We start from the raw sequence: 20,476 nt of genomic DNA on the forward strand, positions 1-20,476 counted from the left end.
TCGCCCCCCAGAAGTGCCACCTGAGGCAAAAGTCTCACCCCGCCTCATGGGTGGGGTGGCCCTGCCTGTAACGCAGCCCACTGCACAGCAATGAAAAGTCAGTGGGCTGTTCAGTGCCTACATTGCGTTACATTGTAACGCAGCAAGTTTTAAAAAAAAAAAAGTGCTGCATGCTGTGCATTACTGTTTGCGCATGCTCAGTGATGGAGGAGGTCTCCCCTCCTCCACGGCCAGCCACATGGCTAATATTCACTGCACTCAGAGACTTGTAGTGTTTACTTCCTGGAGTAGCTGCTCTGTGCGGCGATTGGCTGGCAGGACCACGTGGTCTCAGCATCACATTGCACAAAAAAAAGGCGCACCAAGAGCTGCATAACGCAGCTCTAGGTAGCGTCCTCATCCAGCACCACCAGGCATTGCGTTAGGGGCATGTTATGAGACCTTAACGTCCCCTAAAAAAACAACATCTTGGTGTGAAAGTAGCCTAAGTATCTAACAATTGGAAAAAAGTACCTCAAAGTAGGTCAAAGTGCTATCAAAATTTTGATTTGATTGTGGTTGAAAGGGCATTTTATGACAAGGTGTGGTAATATCACCTAGGAGATACTGAAAAAGTGAATTGCACATGGGTCCTTGTTCCCAATCTGTGCTCTGATGGCACCTGATCTCAACATTTTGAATCTGGTGTCAAGTGGAATACAAGTTCAGGCTTTAAAAGCAAACCTGAATAAAAGCCAAAGTATACACACCCCCAATGACTACAATGGTGAGTCAAGCCCCCCCTTTCACTTACTGGAAGTTCAAAAAGAAAAAAAAAAAACACAAGTTATTTAAGCAGGTTGAGAAGCATATTATAGAGATGAATACAATTTAGCACCAATTTTGGACACCTTCAAGGCCCATCTTAGGGGGGGGGGGGGGGGGGGGGAAGTTAAAATCAAGCTGTTGAGCATTGTAAGGAAGATATAAGGGAGAAAGACCCACATGTTTAATTTGCTTAGCTAAGGTTCATTGCATTACTACCAGGGGCATTTCTAGCATGTCACTTCCAGGCAAGAAGTCCTTTGTCACCCTGCACCCCCCCCCCCCCCAAAACCCAAATCCCACAGAGCCACGGCAACTGCAATTTTCATAATGAAACTGATGCACTGATTTGCAAGTTAATACAACAGTCTAAAAAAGCCCATACTCTAGTCAGCATGCATTAACCACTTCAAGAGAAACCATGACCAAGAATTGACCTTCATACCAATCAGTAGCAGATACCCCATTTTACATGAGAAAAATATTCCTTTTCACAAACAGATCAGGAGGCTCTGTATGGCTGATATTGTGGTGAAACCCCTCCCATAGGAAACTCGAGAATCATCCTTGGCAGTTTGAACCTTGTTGCATTGAGGGAAATGGCTGTTTACAACTGCCAAAAAAGCAGCATCTCCTAACAGTAAAATGTCACCATGTGTCAGAATGTAAGTCGGAGAGGAAAGATTTTAAAATGGGCAAACACTGACTGCTTCATTTTTTTACAATGGTTATCAATGATTTACTTTATTTTCACTGGAGTTAGCCTTTCAGGATGAGAGCAATTTTCACATATCAGTGATTTGAACCCAGGGAGACCTGGGTTCAAATCTCGGCTCTGCCTGTTCAGTAAGCCAGCACCTATTCAGTAAGGAGTTTCTTGGGCAAGTCTCCCTAACACTGCTACTGCCTACTGAGTGCACTCTAGTGGCTGCCTCACAAGCGCTTTGAGTCCGACAGGAGAAAGGAGCTATACAAATACTGCAATTATTAATTATATTCCCATTTGCTAACAGCATTACTGCTTATCACATGTAATATATATCTCTATATCGTGGAAGTTGAGACGTGCAGAAGCTTGTTTCTCAATCACGCAACAATGGCTGAATTGATTGGAATGAAATTTGGCACATTACCTGGAACATACAGTATACCTTCCATCCCCACACCCAAAAGTAGGCTGAGACATACAAAATTTCACTGGGAAAAATGTAAACTGCAGCCATTCTTACACTGGTAGGGTTCTCAAACTGCACAGTTGCTCACTGGGTGACTGGGATTAATATTCAGAAATGTGGGTGGAGCCTACAAAAGCCAATCAAGATTCACCTATTGATTTTCAAGTGTGATAATTACTGCCATTCTCACTGTTAATGGCACAAGCCTCAAACCTGGTACAGTTGGTCATTGGGTGACTGGGGTTCAAATACAGAAAGAGGGTGGAGCCACAGCCAGATTTGTTTCATTTCAATGCAAAGTGATGCCAAAGACTGCAGAGCTCACCAAGTCGGTAGTAATTGTTTGTTAGGGTTAGAAAAAGTGGGTGGGGCCAACACCAGTCAAATACATACCCAGGCAATGCTGGGCCAGCAGCTAGTATATAATGCTCAGGACAAATTAGGATTTTACTGTGATAGTTTTGTTTAGCAATTACCTTATTTTCTATGTAGGTTAAATAAAAATGCTAGTCCTCCCATTTACATCCATTATAGCTTTACAATAAACAGTGCTAATTAAGTTAACCAGGATGGATAAGCAAACATGTGGGTTTGTTAACATGTAGATTATGTTCCTAGTATAATGTATGGTGACAATATTGTGTTTGGAAATGGGTGTCTGGTGCAGCTTTCTCGTACACCATTGATTACAAGACCTTATTTGCAAAAAATTAGTAATAAATCCTCATGGCATACACATTAAGGGTTCGTTAACACTAGGGGTGTTTCACATTAAGGACTGGCGATTTTCGAAAGCACTTGTGCAATGATTGAGAATGTTAACATCTGAATGGTTAGTTCCCAATCCGCTCAAAGGTGCTGCTTGGGCCATGTGAGGCAATTCTGCCTCAAAAGTATAGGAAAAAAACGCTCACAAAATCGCTTTATGCAGCGATTGCGTGAGCATTTGAGAATGCATTTTTTGTATGTAATAGTATTTCAAAAAATTTGCATAATTTGTGTACATTTTGCGTTGATTCTCCTTAACATATGTAGCAATTTGTGTCAATAGTATATGCAAATCATAATTACGTATAAGCACAATTGCAAAAGTGTACGCAAAATCGTAATTTGTTAGTTACAATCACCACTAGTAACAAACTACTCAGATGTACACGTCCAGTTTGAATTAAGATAGGCTCTATATTCCATTAGCAATCTGCTGATAAAAATAGTATTGAAATGTATGGAGTGATTACAGGCCAGGCATAGTCAATTTCAATTGCCATACCAAAAGGGTCAGCGCTAACAATTCTGTGGATCTGTGCCATCACAGCCTAGCATAGTGGTAATTGCTGGTGCTTAGCATTTGATGCCACTTTTAAAATATTGCAGGGATGTGACTAGGGATTATATTTATACCTTGCGATTTGTGGAGTGTTGTGTAGTGATTTTACACTTTAGCCTAGAAGACATCAGCAAAGAAAAAAAAAAAAAAAAAAAAAAAAAAAAAAAAACTTTAGCCAAGTGCTAGCGTTTTAAAAGTGCTCTTGGGTGTGCACAAGGATGCGAGACTATTTGCAGTAGTTTCTAGATCAGAACACCTTACCATACACTGTTAGGACTGTACTTTTCATTTCCATCCTCATCAAAATACCGGTTGATAGTGAGAATTGCGTTATGAGCAGAAGAAAAGTTTGTGACGACCCGAGCAGGGATTCCTAGGCATCTGAGCACTAAAAACAGACACAGTACATAAGCCATTAGTTTCACCGATCTTTAGAAAGCAAAGATTCTATGAACGAATTCAAGTTATGAAATTATTTTATAAAGCATGTTCAGCTATCCTGGCTGGCTCCTTGTTTGGGCCTGAGCCCAATAATGCATTTGTGTCCAATTTTTAGCATCTGTAACATTGTGGAACTGAAATGCGAACTCCTTCATTAGTGGGTTCATGCTTAGAGACTGAAGTGAGAATAAATCTCACTTCAGAGCTCATAGTTAGCAGGGGCATGTGTGCCCCTGCTAAAACACCGCTATCCTGCGGCTAAACGGGGGTCCCTTCACCCCCAAACCCACCCCCGCAAAACTTGGGTCGTACATTTTCTCTTCCTGGAGGCAGGGCTAATGGCTGCAGCCCTGCCTCTAGTCGCGTCTATCAGACACGCATCGCCGCCTCTCCCCTGCCCCTCTCAGTGAAGGAAGACAGAGAGGCGGAGGTATGCGTCTGACGCGCAGGAGGCAGGGCTGCGGTGGTTAGCCCTGCCCCAATGTGCAAGCACTACCCGGCTGCACGGAGGAGATTTGGGGGTGAAGGGACCCCTGTTAATCCGCGGGATAACAGCGTTTTAGCAGGGGCACACATGCCCCTGCTATCTATGAGGTCTGAAGCGAGATTTATTCTCGCTTCAGACTATTCTTGCTTCAGACTCAAGCCTATGAGACTGAACATTAGCAGCTTGGTGGCGAGATAGAGATGCCAGCTGCTGTACAATTGCAGTAAGTCTTGTTTGTCTCAAAGTATCTACTTCAGTCTTGAATTAAAGCACAACTGAACAGAACACTGTTGAATACCTGGCTACCCTGCTGAGCTGTCTCCAATACCCTTACCCATAGACCCTGAAGAAGCATTCAGATCAGTTTTGTCTTGAGTCTCTGGCTCAACTACACTAAAAGTATGTGAATAATATAGTCAGACTTGAGTCAAGACACCACTACAACCAAAATTAGTAGGACTGCCAGGCAACTTGCAGGAGGTACAAACCAATCAGGCAATTCTCTTTAAGGGGCGGTGCACATCCAAGCTAGCCAGATGCATTTAGAAAGCTGTAGGAAGAATAAGGTTCTGTCATCTGGGAATGGTGCAGAGGTTATGCCAACCTCTGCACCTTATGCCTGAGGCAGAAGAATATACCCTTCGTGGTGTATGAAGAGCCTCTGGCTTAACTGGCCCTTGAAGCCACTAGACAACTATGTCTATAATATGGGTCAACCGCTTCCATACTTAAAATGGACTTTAGTGTTTACACACATTTAGACAGTGTTTGCTCACTGTAAAATCTTACTTCACCGCAGTTTACATTTGTGATGCCATCTTTACTGTGGCATTCTGCCCATACTGAGACCAGGATTAACAGTGTAAAGGTGGGTATGCAGAATATGTTCTGTTACTGCAGGACCGGTTAGGCTAGGCTCAGTGGTGTGTTGGGTTAAATGGCTGCTTTCTAATACTGCTTGCTGCAATGCACCACTTATGTAACAGTGTGGCAGGTGTGTTGCAGTGTAAAAGCGTGCTGCATCCTAATGCAGTGCGTTACTAAAAAAAAAAAAAAAAAGCCCGCAGTAAAGCACAGATTATATGCAAAATGTATGAGTAATGTGCTGTGTTCCTGCTGTTACAGCCACTGTGAACCTAGCCTTACCCACTTAACGACCGCCTAACGCCGATAGGCGGCGGCAGGTCTTAAGTGGTTTTACATGGAAACGGCCCTCGTTCGAGCAGCTGTTCCATGTCAGTTCAAGGTGTCTCCGTGAACAGCCTGCGAGCCTCTGATCGCAGCTCGCAGGCTAAATGTAAACACGCGGGAAAGAAATCCCCTGTGTTTACGTCGCACGGTGCAGCAGCGTCGTAAAGCAGATCGGTGATCCCCGGCCTCTGATAGGCTGAATCCTATCAGATGCCGCACATGGGAAGGAGGGGAGGGAGGGAAAGAGGGAGGGGAAATATTGCTGCGGAGGGGGGGCTTTGAGGAGCCCCCCCACTACATGCAGATGGCAGACCCCCCAGCAGGACAGCGCCCTAGTGGGGGAAAAAAAAAAAAAAAAAAAAAGGTGGGGGGTTAGAAGTCTGGTTGCCCTGGCTGCAACACAATCTGTGCTGGGGGCTGGAGAGCCCACATCAAGGAAAACAAGCCCGGTTCTTATGTGGTTAATGCCTGGTACACACAATGCAATTTTCTGTCAGATTGATGGTCCATTCAATTAGCTGACAGGTCTGATAATTCACATTTTGTATGGAAGTGAAAAACGATATAGGAATTCAGAATGGGAAATCATACATGGTTTCCACTGTCAGATGGAAAATTGCATTGTGTACCAGGCATTAGGGCTCAAACCCACCAGCAGCCTTTTCTAAGCACTAATGATTTGAAGAAGCTCTTGCTAATGCAACGCTATGGGGATTTTTATTAGCTCACTTCGCTCAAGTGGGATCACACCCACAGCATTACATTAGCAAGAGCTTTCCAAATCAACTGCTTAGTAATGTACTGCTAGTGGGTTCCAGGCCGCCATATTTCAAGATTATCCTCAACTATCCAGATTGCCATCTGGATATTTGGTTTATCAAGACAAGCATGCACTGGCTGGTTCGATTACGAGGTTCTCATTTTAGTAAAAAAAAAAAAAAAAAAGTACTTTGATTTAAAGATATGAAAGTGGGCTTGCCATCAAGTCATTGAGTATGTTGTAAATAGTTTACTGATCACTTTAACAGTTCAACCTTAGCAAGCTAGTATCAATGAACCTGTACAGAGCACTCCGCCATAAACCCAGCATTGTCCGCAGCTAACAGGTCTGCCCTTCTCCCAGTTATGGAGGATCTCAACACTTCCATTCCATCTTACAGGTGTGGCTTCTCTAGTGTAGCGCCCACTCCAGTCACCAACAACTCCATGGTCATCGAAACTGCTTATCTAGGGAGTAAGAAAATCCAATAACTTTCCCCATCCGTATTAGCAAGGCAAGCAAACATTCTATTACAGCAGTAAGAAGCTTAAGGCTGTATAAAAATGGACTTTCAATAAAAACAGGTTTTCCTACTTTATATGCCATATGGTTATATTTGCTTTTGTGCAAAAGTATTATTCATTTGGAAATTACGAGTTCAAAGTACAGTTTTTGCTCCTGGAGCTGCCTTTGCATTTTATTCAGAACTGATGGGAGAGAAAAAAAACAAAAAAACAAAAAAACTTTCACACTGGGGTGATGCTGTAATTTTAACTGCAGCTCAATGAAAGTCTAAAAATGCAGTGCAACAGAAGGGACATTTTGCCACTTCCGATGCAAGGATAATCCTTTACATGGTTTTGCAGCGACCCAGAAGTCATGCAAGTCTATGGTGGCGCAGGGATACACTTCCATATTGCAAAAACAAGTGCAAGAAAGTGTCACTTGTGTGGCTGTCAGCCAGGAGATTACCATGTACTTCTACTGTAATCCCCAAAGGCATGTTTTAGCACAGGGGTAGGGAACCTTGGCTCTCCAGCTGTGATAAAACTACAAATCCCAGCATGCATTTGCCTTTATTAATCGTGTGTGGCTGTCAGACTCCTGCAATGCATAGTGGGACTTGTAGTGCCTTAACAGCTGGAGAGCCAACATTCCCTACCCCTGTTTTAGCACATCCAGCCCCTGGGCCACACCACTGCCGCCAACTTGCAGTGTTAAACCGGCCTAAGAGATTAAGAATTCAGGTATGCAAATTGCAGTAGGGAAAAGCCCCACACCGCATAAAGGCATGCAGGGACAGCATTACATACACCTATCACGTTAGTCCAGATACTTTTGTAAAAAAAAAAAAAAAAAACAAAAAAAAAAAAAAACTACTAGGTCTCATAGGAAGTTCATTTACAATGCCATTTCTGCAGTAGTTAACTCACCATAGCAGTTAAAGTTCTTGCCACATAGGTAGGGTCACCCATGTGAGGAACATCTTTGGTAGTACTCTTGCTGCACTTTATACCCTTATTCAGGAGCTTTAGGCAGATGTTTAAGATGCCTTCTTCAAACTGAAAGAAGATAAGAAACTGCCATTTATTGATGACAAAGTGGTGCCTCAGTTTCCCACAAGCATGAAAGTCTCAAGAGTTTTTAAGCTGTGCAGCCATATATCCCTACAGCCTAAGGGCCCTTTTCCCACTAGCTTTGATCCAGGGGTGTTTAGGCATAAGCAGTACAGGCCATTGCCTTGGGCACCATGTTTGATTAAGCCCTGCCCCCTGAACCCCACCCCATGGGTATTACTTGCTTCTGCTTACCATAATTTGCAGGCAATTGCCACTGTGTACCTCTGCATCCATCTTTCCCCTTTGTGCCTCCTTCAGTCCCCTGTGCCTCTTCTGCCTCCTGTTCCCTTGTGTTACCTCTGCCACCTTCTGTCCTTTCTCCATGTGCCTCTGTAGTCCCCTGCACTTCCCTCCCTACTGCCCCTGCTACTGTCACCCTGTGCCTCTGTGTCCCCCTCCTGAAATCCCCCAGCCCAGTGTGTAAATGCAGAGAATAGCGCAGTAGAAGCTGTGCTCGCCTCTGTGCCAGAGTCCAGTGATGTGACTGACCATCCTGTGTCTCCTGCTCCCTCTAGTGCTGGCACCTCACATGTAATAATGTTACATGTGGTAGGAGATACTGGGCACTAGGCCAAGCGGACAGGCAGAAGCACTGGACTCGCAGAGAGCATAAAAACAGCTGCTGTGATATACTCAGCATTTACACACCAAGCTGGGGTAGTGCAGGTAGCGATGTGCAATGAAATGTGACAGGATCAGCAGGATGTTTGTATCTTGGACTACCTGCATCTTGGAACAAAAATAAAAACCCAAAAATTATGGAGGTTGATGGAAGGCAAGTTGCATGATTGCTACAACTAAGAGTCCTTTTTACACTGCAACCATAAATGTTAATTGCCACCACAATGAGGGGCTTAGAAGTGTACCAAGATGCTCAATGCCAAAATGTAAAAGAGATTAGCTAAGTACATCTTAATAGGCAATACAAGTTACATGCCAAGAGGATAATTCATATGACATTACCTGTCCAAAATCCCATGCTCTGTGTAATGGGTGAGAACTTGGTTTTCCATAGAAGATTATTCCAGTCTCATTGAGCACATACTCCATTCTGCCATCACTGTCTTTCATGTACGTGGCATCATCTACCGAGGGTTAACACAAGGATGAGAAGCAAGCCATAATGTTTAGCTTTTCTGCAACTTTATTCCAGTGGCCTGAAGACTCTGCAGCTGATCAAAATGTGTGTAGTAGGTTTTAAACTTTATTGCCCAATTTAACCCACTTCCATGGTGTAAGATTAACTATACGAGTGATGGCTAACCTTGGCACTCCAGCTGTGGCAGAACTACAAGTCCCATGAGGCATTGCAATATGCTGACAAGGTGGGGGGGGGCAGAGGCATGATGAGATTTGTAAGTTTTGTCATAGCTGGAGTGCCAAGGTTAGCCATAACCGACCTATACCATATATTCAAAATCCATTAACCCTCATACTACGTGGAGGTGGGTATGATTGACCATTTGGAGAAAAAAAAAAAAAAAAAAAAAAAAAGTCAAGTGTAGATTCTGTTTCTACTGAAGCGGCTATTCAGTGTGAAACACTTATTCAGTATTTCAAGTTAGTAATTGCTATGGAATGCCCAGGCGTGAATTTACATGACAGCAGCCTATAGGCACTGTTGCTCTGGCAACCTAGAATGGTCATCCATGAACCCATAAACCCCTGGCAAGTGTGCTGGCTGGCCCAGCTGTCACCCCTCCCTAACCTAGTGTATGTAGCCACAAGTGCCCCTTAGTATTAGGTAGCTAGAGGTGTCCCCAAGTATTAGGCAGCTAGAGTTGCCTTCTGGCTAAAGGGAGATCTGTTCAGTGGAATGCAGAGAGCCAGGTAAGTAACCTCACATTTATGCTCTGCTCAGGACTCTGCATAGGGAAAGAGGAAGGCACTTTGGGAGTGAGCTTCCTTTCCATCAGGTGCCTGTAGGCATGTGCCTAATGGTAGATCTGGCCCTGGGAATGCCCATTGTTAAATTTGTCAATAGTGCACCACCTTGTGATAACTGCATCAATACCAGTCCATAAGCATTAAAGGAACACCATCAATGAAAATGGCTTACTCTATATTAGTGTACACTTTACTAAAATGAGCCATAAATCACTTTTCTCCTATGTTGCTGTCACTTATAGTATAAATCTGACATTACAGACAGGTTTTTGGTTAGTTCATCTCTTGGGGGGGGGGGGGGGGGGGGTTGAGGGTTCTCTTTATTTTTAAAAGCACTTAGTTAATGGCAGTTGCTTTGCCCAACTGCCACAAAAAGTGTGCAGTGAGGTTGGCCAGCATCAATGTATACATTTTTCAGGGAATATAAATTTTTTTTTTATAAAGGCCATGCTGAGAATTCCCATGAAGAGATGGACTAGCCCAAAACCTGTCGGTAATGTCAGATTTCTACTACCTACTGTATGTGAAAGCAACATAGGAGAAAGGAAATTTACATTTTGGAGTAAAATGAGCCATAATTTATAGGAGTTTTAAATTAAGCTTTTTGTGACAGTTACTCTTTAAAAATCATCCATCCTCACAGCTCACAAACATACTTGACTGTCAGCATGCAGGAGACCTGAGGCGGTAACCAGTAACTAGATGAGCTGTAATATTGCTTGAACATAACTAGCAGGGAGATGTGTATACTCTTTTCCTGACTGACGAACTGGCTTGCTTCCAGGCTGCATCTACTATGTAGGCTGCTATGAGGGGGAGAGATTTTTTTTTACAAAGGCATTATCAGGATCTTAATCAGAGAACAGAAGACAAGAAGAACACATTGCTGGAATATTTTACCATCTGAATAAGATTTCAGCAAGGCGATTATTAAACTATACACTGAGGAGTTTCCCTGTGTAGGAAAATGGTTTAGCCCTTTAAGAGCCTGACACTTCTCTAAAACTGAGGATTTTTAATCAGAGGCAGAGCTGTGTGAGGCAGATTGCTCCTAGTACTTGTGGCAACGCGCGCCCCAACATAAGATCACTATGATTGCCGACGGATCATAGTGATCACTTGAGCTGCGGCGGTAAGAAGAGGATCCACTCACCTTCCGATGATCAGCGCTTCCCTCTGCTCTGGCCGACATCCCTGCTGTATTGATGCTAAGTGGCGGGTCCTGGCTTGATATCATCAAGCCGCGACCCGGGACTTAGCATCAGTACGAGCTAGGAAGCCAGCGAGAGAGGAGGTGTCTACAGCTGTTATCGCTGGAGCCTGACAGGTAAGTAAAGACTGCCATCAATACGGCGACACCTGGCCACATGGGGGGACCAAAGCTAAGTGCCCACAGTAGGGATCCAGCTGCCTGACCCCTCTGTATGTAAAATGCCTGGTCCTCAAGGGTGGTAGGCAGCCGGCCCTGAAGGGGTTAATGTTGCATTACAACACAAAGTCCCACAATGACTGAGGCCTAAAAGTATTAGAAGCAGAGGATCAGCACGATAGCAAGGACACTTGTATTAGCAGCCTCCATATCCCACTTGCCTTAGTTGTCCTTTAAATTCTCCATGGTATGGATCACTAGGGTGTGTCAGGTGGTATGTCTAGGAGGTGCCCCTCTGAGATGTACATCATGTACAGTATATTGTGTTGTGCAATGTAGGTCACCTTGTTTAACATCTGCCACCTACATCTTATAACTCCTTTACCTAGAAAGAAAGATAATTTTAGCCATGTTATGAGAAACATGTAAACCCCACAAGTCAACATTAAATACAGATGTGGGAAATTACCTGTACACCAGGGGTTAAAGAGCAGAATGAATTCACCAAGGTTTTTATATGTATGGTTCTCCCTAGAGGTGAATTTCACACCCATATGATACAGTCCAATTGCTGCATCAGCTGGAGATTTGATTGTAAGAGTCATGGAGGTCTCACTGTCAGCAACTGAGGTCACATGCCAAGGTTTCCCACCATCAGAGCTGGTTATTGGCACGATTATTTTAGAGTTAGTGTGATGAGAGCCTAGGAAGGAGGTGAGAAAAAAAAAATTAGCAGTTGGCAGGAATCTACCTAGGAATTGGTTAATTAACCTAAACATTTGTATACTAAGGGGGAAAAAAAAAAAAAAAAAAAAAAAAAAAAAAAAAAAAGCTGTACATGTAGGTTCCATTTTCTATAGTGAAATTTGCCCAACCAGCTCAGAATTTGCACTCCGACATTTTGCTTTACCTGTCTCAGCCCACCAGCTGAGGTGGTCTTCAGTCCTCACAGGCTTGTTAAATACAAGATGGATTGAGAATAGGTCACCTCTCCTTACAACAAGGCTGTTGGTCATGTAGTCATTTGTTCGATGCGCTGCATGGTTGGCACTTTGCAAGAGGTCTGAACTCATAACGTGCAAGCCTGAAAGACCAGAAATTCAGATGCAGCATACAACAATGGGGTCAATTCATAAAGCATTCCCACATGGGGTAATGCTCAAAACAGCTGACTTTACCAAACACTTAGCAAAATGTCAATTCATAAAAGCTGTTACTGCATGAAAAGCTGAAATTCCTGAGCAGTGAGGTAAATTACCGCCTTATGCGATGATTATCTCAACACATCACTAAATGTCAATTCATAAAGATTAGAGCAGGTGGTATTGGGGTAGAGAATACTGCTTGCTTTGAAGTGGTGATAAGGGTGTGGATAAGAGCAAAGGTAATGGAGACCGATCTCCCAGGCAGCAGCGGTGAGAGCAGACAAAAAAAAAAAGACTTTCAGAATACACCAGGCTGCGTTTAACCTCTTGGGTACCTGTTTTCAGATACCTTTCACATCAGAAAGCCTGCATGTGTAACATTTCTTGAAGTTCTAAGCTGCTCGTTTAGAAAGTCAAATAGATTCAGGGAAAACAGATGCAGTTTGCACATCTAAAGGAAAGTTGGAGATGCCCCTTATTGTAACACTGTCTTTGCAGGAGAAAATCTATCAACTTAGGCCCGGTTCACATTAGCGGTTGTTTGCCAAACGGACCGGATGACCTGACCGGATCCGGACCAGATCCGGATCGGAACCGTACGGTTCTGATCCGGATCCGGTCAGGTTGCATCAGGTGGTAATCAGGATGCGATCCGGATCCGTTTGGCAAAATATACGTAAAAAAAAAAAAAAAAAAGGTTGGGGTCTGGGAGGTCAGCAGAAGGGGGACCTGTGGAATCAGGCCCTCTGCTGTTTAGCACTCACCTCCACCTCCGACATGCTGCCAACATCCTGCCAACACCTCCAGCTCGTGCTGCTCCACTCCAAAATGCTTGCCCATGTGTCCCCAGCCAATATCGCCGCAAAAATCCGCATAGGAAGTGGGGTAGAAGATCCGGATTTCTCAGCCAGTGTGTTGTGCGGCCTCCGGTTCCCATTTGTTTGTATTGGCCGGATGGTGCAGTCCGGCTCCACCCCGGATACGGCTGCCGGAGGGGCCGGATGAAAAAATAGCGCATGTTGGAACGGAGGCCGGGGCCCGGATCCGGTCCGGTTCTGCAGAACGGACCCATGTGAACGGACGCATAGGCTTTAATTGCTATGCCGTGCGTCCGTTCCGTCCGTTCTGCAGGCGGTGCGGCTCCGGCACGGCGATTCCGGAGGGCCACCGCAAGTGTGAACCGGGCCTAAGGCAGCACCGCTAGTTTAGTTTGGGAAATCCTCAAACTTTTATCACAAGTGTAAAAATTTTTATGAATTAGCACACAAAAGTCTAATGCACCAAATGCGGCATTTTCCCTGTACAGCCTTTTATTTTAAATTGACCCACAAGGGGCTCTTCATAAATTACCAAAGTTATAGAAAAAAAAAATGCTGAAGCAGAATAGTTCTTTAGCAGAGAGTGGAACCAGTTGCTGCATGATTCACTAGTGCACAGGTGTCAAACAAGGCCTGCCGGCTAAATGCATCCCTCCTTGCCATCCTCTGCAGCCCTTGAGAGCTTTAAACATGCGCGATTGTAAGCAGTAAAAGGACAGCAAACCAGTGAAAAAGTGTTTCTGGTTAAAACAGTGTCCACTTGAGCTCTGGTGCAGCAACAACCCACCGGAACCCCAGAAAAATGAGCATGGGGCCCTCTTCCTAAGAACCAAAAAGCCCAAAGTGCCCTCACAGTCACTCACTAATCCTCTGGTCCCCCGCTGCCAGCTAGTTTCGTTTTTGCCGACAAGCCCGTCAGGATTGGCCATGCATAGCTTTTCCCGCATTCCCGACTGTAATTAGCGCTATTGCAGGCCGCAACGCATACAAAAACGAAACTAGCTGGCAGTGGGGGACCAGAGGATTAGTGAGTGGCTGCAAGGGCACAAGACTGCTGCAGGGGGCTGGTAGAAGCCCCAGGTGAGTAAAAAAAAAAATTCTTTCTGGCTTAAGGTTCACTTTAAAGCTGCAGTGGCCCAATTAAGTAATAATGGCCTGGTCACTAGGGGGGGGTTAACGCCGCAGTCCAAGTGGGTAGAGGACATCTGAGGTAACAATGCTTTACTTACCGTATATTACGGCGTATAAGACGACCCTGAAACTTTTCCATTTAAAATATAGAGTTTGGGATATACTCGCTGTATAAGACTACCTCTCTTCCAACGCACACCAAATAAAAACAAACAAACATCATATACTGGTGCTGTACTGTATGTGGTACCCAGTATATGGGCGATTGACTGGTTGGATTGGTCAACTCTCCCTCTCTCTAAGTGTATTGGTCAGCTCTCCTTGTCTACCTGTTTATCAGAGCGGTATGGAAGAATAGATCTGCTGTGCCCATAAAACATGCCTCCTTTACCCTTCTGGCCCACCCTTGTATGGTATTTATCTCCTTCTCTGCCTCTCTCATCTCGCACATGTGCACCTGCGCCACTTCAATACAGTCCTCAGCAACGAGATCTGAGAGTCGGTAACAGGATAGGGTTTATCACCCAGCATCAATGGCAGCCGGCGTATAAGACGACCCCTGACTCTTCAAAAGATTTTCAAGGGTTAAAAAGTAGTCTTATACGCAGGAATATACAGTACCTGGGACCTCCTCCAGCCCCTAGAAGTCTGTGATCATTGCTGCAGTTCTGCAGACTACCGGCCCCATAGCAGGTTGGGGCTTCTGTGCTTGTGTAGGCATTCTGCACATGCTGGGTCAGTAAGCACCATGGCATAGACAGGACTGTGCAGAACAGTGATAAAGGACACTCTTGGATAAAGGTTTTAGAATGAATTTCACATCTGGTTTAATGCTCATGTAGGTTTTTTTCCCCCTATAGTGAAGTTTTAACCCTACCAGTAAGTTAACCACTTTGGAGGGGGTTAGAATTATACTGGAGGTGGTTTGTCACACTGTCTTTGGGGATTAAGCAAGACATGAGCAGCTTCCTGTAGGTAACAAATGATGCACCCACTAACCACATACAGAGTTGCCTGAAATGACAGAACTATGGCAATTGAACAACATTGCTAAGGGCAGGATCTAGATGCATTTCTGCTGCCCAGCAATCTGTACAGTTCTGGGGTGCCCACCCTGATAATCACATCCATTCAATATAGAAGCACAAGCTGAAAATACTTGTCTGCTACATGAAGCATGATATATGGTATCATTTTAACGGGGGAAAGCAAAATATCTTTTGAGGACTTTTAGAATTGTGGCAATTTTCATGTTAAAAAAAAAAAAAAAAAAAAAAATTAATGAAGGTGAAAGTGGAAAAGTAGCATAATTTCTCCCTATATAATGCCTATAAAATAAGCAATAACGTTATTGCTGTCCCAATGGAGACACAGCTGAGGTCCACAATTGTCAGGAACCTTAAAGGGTAAACCCCCCCCCACCTGAAGTGGTTAAACAACCACACAGCCCATTCAAACACTGGTAACTAGAGGCTGACCACAAGATGCAAATCCAACTCAAGATTGCAAAACACATTCCATGTTGCTTGAATCTAGACCAGTCACATTCATCAGAAACTAAATCCTATTTGTCAAATTGCAACATTTTGCACACCAGCCTCTATAATAAAACCCCGTTGTCTCTGCGTCCCATGTCCGTGTGTGTCCCTGCGTTCTGCGCATGTGCCGCAGGGACAGCCCTTGGACGGGAGCAGGACAGGCAGGGGGCCAGGCACGCGGCGGTCATGTGAGGGAAGGTTTAAACAGACCCAGAGCCAGTTTTTAAAACTGGCTTAGGTCTACTAGTTCACATATAATAGACGGGAAAATACTCATGCGCCAAAAATACACTTGTATAATTAGCAGGCAGTGCCAGAGAGGAGTCACAAGATTTTAATCAAGACAATGGGCTCTATTCACAATCGCGCATGCGGCAAGTAGTTAAGTCAGAAATAAGGTACCCCTTTATTGCAAATTTTGATTTTTTTTTGTGGAAATGTTTGTGAATAGACACCATTCATGCAGTTTTAAGTCAAAAACCATTAAATTCTGGCATATAAGACTACTTTTTAAGCCCTTGAAAGTCATCTGAAAAGTCAGGGGGTCATCTTTATACACCAGGGTGTCATTGATGCCGGGTGATACACCCTATCCTGTTACAGTCTCAGATCTCACTCATGAGGACTGCAGTGACATGTACAGGCGCACATGTGCAAGATCTGAGAGGCAGAGAAGGAGGTAAATACGATACAAGGGCAGGCCAGAAGGGTGAAAGAGAGGGGTTTTATGGGCACAGCATGATCTTTTCTTCCATACTCCAACCAGTCCATTCCATACTCCAACCAGTCAAGCGCCTATATACTGTTATATACTGGGTACCACATAGAGTCACCTTATTTGCTGCAATATACAGTATTAAAAGAACTATAAAAGCTAACCAGCTTCAACAAGGATTTCCCATGCCCTACTTATTAAAACGTTTCTTACTTACTTGTGGAACATGAAAAACTTTCTGCAGGCATCTTCTGTTGCTTAGAGGTACCACAACTGTAAGAAACCCTCCAGAGCAGGTCTGGCTAAGCATAATCACTGAACTTCAGTCCAAACACTGCTTATATAGTTTGCAGATAGCAGCAATGGGGTGTGGCCACATTGCTTTCAATTAGAGATGGTCAGTGGGATGTAAAACATTCCAAATTGATGCAGGATTATGCAAATCTGTATTCAAAATTATGCAGCTTGGAAGTGGACCAATCAATTTAAATCTGGGCGGGACTTGACTTGGTCCATTTTCAGGCCTCCTTTCCACGGACTGTCGAGCTGTGTGCTCAGCAAGCAGTTACCAGGCAGAAGTAAGCAGTTACCACACAGCAACAAGCAGTTACTAGGCAGCAGTGAGCAGTTGAGAGAGTTTAAAAGGCATTTCACTGCCTATCAACAGTTCGTGGAAAGGAGGCCTAAAGCTGCATATATTTGCCTAAACATTTACTTACATTTGCATAAATTCAGAAGTATTTGCATATTATTGATCATCCCTACTTTCTTTCACATTCACAAAAATGTTTCGAAGTGCCAGTAAAGGTCGTTAATAGTGCGGTAACATGGTGGTAATAGTGAAAAAGTCATTACATGTTCATCATTACAAATGTGGAATATGTGCATAAAATATTGTTTTCTGTGGAAAAATTCTGAAGTAAAGCAAACACAGCTCAAAAGGTTCTACACTGCATGTAATTGGATGTGAAGTGAAAAAAGCGCCAGGTACTTATAGGTGATAAAAAAATTGGTAACGATGAAATAATGCACTCCTTTTTCATTATGAATGTCATTTTTTTTGCAGAATTTAAGGCCTCTTTCACAGTGCAACGAAATGTTTCAACGCAGACTAACGCACAGAAATACTAAGACTGTGCGACATTTTGTGACAGTGCACATGTTGCGTTTGTGTGCAACGTGTAGCTTTATTAGAAAGTGCTGCTTGCTGTGCGTTTACTAATGAATTTATGTGCGTTATGTGTGTTGCACATGCTCAGTAATGTTTTTTTTTTTTTTAATGTAACGTATGCGCCGTTTTCGTTCCATCATAAAGAAAACATCCAAGTTAAAGTTTATATGCGTTGCGTTAGGGCCGCGTTGTGCGACCTTAATGTTGCACTGAAACGCAACGTCCTACTGTGAAAGAGGCCTCAGTCTAAAACAATGTTTCGACATGTTACTGCACTAGTAACAGTAATTTCAGGTGGAAAACATTGGGCTCTATTCACAATCACACATGTGGTAAGGTAAGGGCTCGTTAACACTACAGGCGCTTTTTCATTTTTCAAGCACTGGCGATTTTTCACCACGCTTTCCTACGCACTAGGATTGGAGCGTTCCGTTCACTTTCAGATCTGAAAAGCGATGCATGGACCATTTTCGGGGCGATTCCGCCTCAATGAAGATATAGGAAAAACGTTCACAAAATCGCTTTGTACAGCGATTGCGGTCGCGTTTCTAAGAATAAATACAATTATTATTTAGTATTTATATAGCGCCGACATATTACGCAGCGCTGTACAGTGTATATATATATTGTCTTGTCACTAACTGTCCCTCAAAGGAGCTCACAATCTAATCCCTACCATTGCCATATGTCTATATTATGAAGTGTAAGTACTGTAGTCTAGGGCCAATTTTTAGGGGGAGCCAATTAACTTATCTGTATGTTTTTGGAATGTGGGAGGAAACCAGAGTACCCGGAGGAAACCCACGCAGACACGGAGAGAACATACAAACTCTTTGCAGATAGTGCCCTGGTTGGGATTCGAACCAGGGACTCAGCGCTGCAAGGCGAGAGAGCTAACTACTACGCCACTGTGCTGCCCACAATGGGTTCTATTCACAATCACACATGCGGTAAAAGATTTTTTACCGCTATATAATCGCCAGTGATAATTTTCACATTTTTTCCACATTCACTAAAAATGTTCCGCATGTTTCCCGCATGCGGGAACAATGCGTAAAAAATTTGGGAAACATGCGTAATTACAACACGCAGAAACCATGTGGAAAAAAAGTGGCATAAAAAACGTGTCCAAAAAAACAAAATTTAGGCTACTCACACACTAAGACGTTGCGTTTTAGGGGACGTTATGGTCGCATAACGTGCCCCTAAAGCAACGCCTGTTGCTCCTGGATGTGGACGTCAGAGTGAGCCGTGTTGTGCAGCTCACTCTGGCGTCCGTGATGCCGTGATGCGTACTCTTGGACGCATGCGACATCACGTGGTCCCGCCGGCCAATCACCGCACAGAATGGCGCTCCAGGAAGTAAACACTGCACGTCACACCGTGCAGTGAATATTAATTAGCCATGACCTCCTCCTCCACCACTACTGAGCATGTGCGCACAGTCTAACGCGGCTTAGCTGCGCATAACGCACAGCATGCAGCACTCTCAACGGACGTGCTGCGTTACAATGCAGCGCAACATGGGCACTGTGAACAGCCCATTGAATTTTCATTACTGTCCGGTGGGCTGCGTTACAGGCTGCACTAACGTGCGCCTGTAACGTCTTAATGTGAAAGCAGCCTTAAAGTCTAGCAAATACAGCACTCAAGGCTCCAGACTCCATTTAGGCTACTTTCCCACCAAGACGTTGCGTTTTAGGGGACGTTATGGTCGCATAATGTGCCCCTAACTCAACGCATGGTGGTATTAAAGTTGGATGTCAGATTGAGCTGCTTTATGCAGCTCTCAAAGCAGCCCTCAAAGCAGCCGCTCCAGGTTAGTGATAGAAAGTCCGGATCTTTTTAAGGATTCGGATCATTTGAATCGGATAATTGAAAAGATCCGGATCTTTGAACCGAATCATTTGAATCATTTTACTAGGGAAACAGACTGGGTGAAATGACTAGCAGGACAAGACTTTCCCTGCAGGTGGAGGACGTGTTTTTCTGAGCTTCTGGAGTTCCAGAGGGGGTCCCATCAGGCTTGTTTCCAGACTGACTTGGAGGCTTCTTTTCTGGACACTTTTTGACCTGAAGTCCCTGCTCCGGGCCTTTACCGGGCAGGGGCTTTCCTACACTAAATGGCCGCTCCAGGCATGGAGCGGCCAGCTCATGCCCCCCCTACCACTACCAATTACCAGGGGGATGATGGTGGTTCCTCTTCGGATGGTTTGGCGGTCGACAACGTCCTTGGTTGGCTGTGCGCTGTAAAAAATTGCGAAGACACGCTTAAGCAATTAAAATGGATCTTTGCTAAAGCCAAACACAGATATGGAGTGAGTTGGAAGCCTGAGTACCTCCACACCAACAAGGAGCTAGCTGGGCTGAGAAAGGGGATCCGAGCCCAGAAGGCGAAGCTTGCTGAGCTGGAAAAGGTTGGAGGGCCCTTTGCAGAGCGGCTGGTGCATGAGAAGCGTTTTAAAAAAATGCTCCAGCCAGAAGCTGATATCGACAGTGAGGAGGAGGAGGTGGAAGATGAGGAATGTATGATTGTGGAGAAAGGCAGCACCACTTGTGATGCCCCCCTGGGGGTGAAACCGGAGGATCCTCAAGACACCCCTACCCAAACCCCAATTCCCCTGGGGCAAAGTGAGGTCGCTGAGGGTGCCCAGGAGAGTGGAGGAGCAGGCCTACTGGATGCCATCAGGGTGCTGGAAGGTGAGGGGGTGCCGGTAGAGTCAGTACCCGACTCTGTGGTGGGTGCCCGGGGAATGTTGATGGTGCCTGCGCTGCTGCTCCTGCTGCTGAGGGTCCCGGCAGCATGCCTGCTGTGGGGGCCTCTGGTGGGGGTGTGGGTGCTGTCGGCACTCAGGCTGTAATGGCCGTGCCCCTCTCTGGCTTGTCTGAAGAGAGGGA

At 44.6% G+C, this 20,476-nt stretch overlaps 1 protein-coding gene across 1 annotated transcript in view; it reads right to left on the reverse strand.

The window, feature by feature from the left end:
- Positions 1 to 16,662, reverse strand: part of LOC137540992 (protein-glutamine gamma-glutamyltransferase E-like) — a 38,467-nt gene extending 21,805 nt beyond the window's left edge. Inside the window, exons 1-8 of the mRNA XM_068262149.1 lie at positions 16,625 to 16,662; positions 11,971 to 12,144; positions 11,530 to 11,763; positions 11,428 to 11,445; positions 8,768 to 8,889; positions 7,619 to 7,747; positions 6,484 to 6,652; positions 3,568 to 3,694 (exon numbers count right to left, since the gene is read on the reverse strand). Of these exons, the coding sequence (XP_068118250.1) occupies positions 3,568 to 3,694; positions 6,484 to 6,652; positions 7,619 to 7,747; positions 8,768 to 8,889; positions 11,428 to 11,445; positions 11,530 to 11,763; positions 11,971 to 12,144; positions 16,625 to 16,655 (1,004 nt within the window). The 5' untranslated portion in view covers positions 16,656 to 16,662. The remainder of the gene's footprint in view (positions 1 to 3,567; positions 3,695 to 6,483; positions 6,653 to 7,618; positions 7,748 to 8,767; positions 8,890 to 11,427; positions 11,446 to 11,529; positions 11,764 to 11,970; positions 12,145 to 16,624) is intronic.
- Between the last annotated feature and the right edge of the window lie 3,814 nt (positions 16,663 to 20,476).

Source organism: Hyperolius riggenbachi, chromosome 12 (assembly GCF_040937935.1).
Source record: "Hyperolius riggenbachi isolate aHypRig1 chromosome 12, aHypRig1.pri, whole genome shotgun sequence".
In the NCBI taxonomy this organism is placed as follows: domain Eukaryota; kingdom Metazoa; phylum Chordata; class Amphibia; order Anura; family Hyperoliidae; genus Hyperolius; species Hyperolius riggenbachi.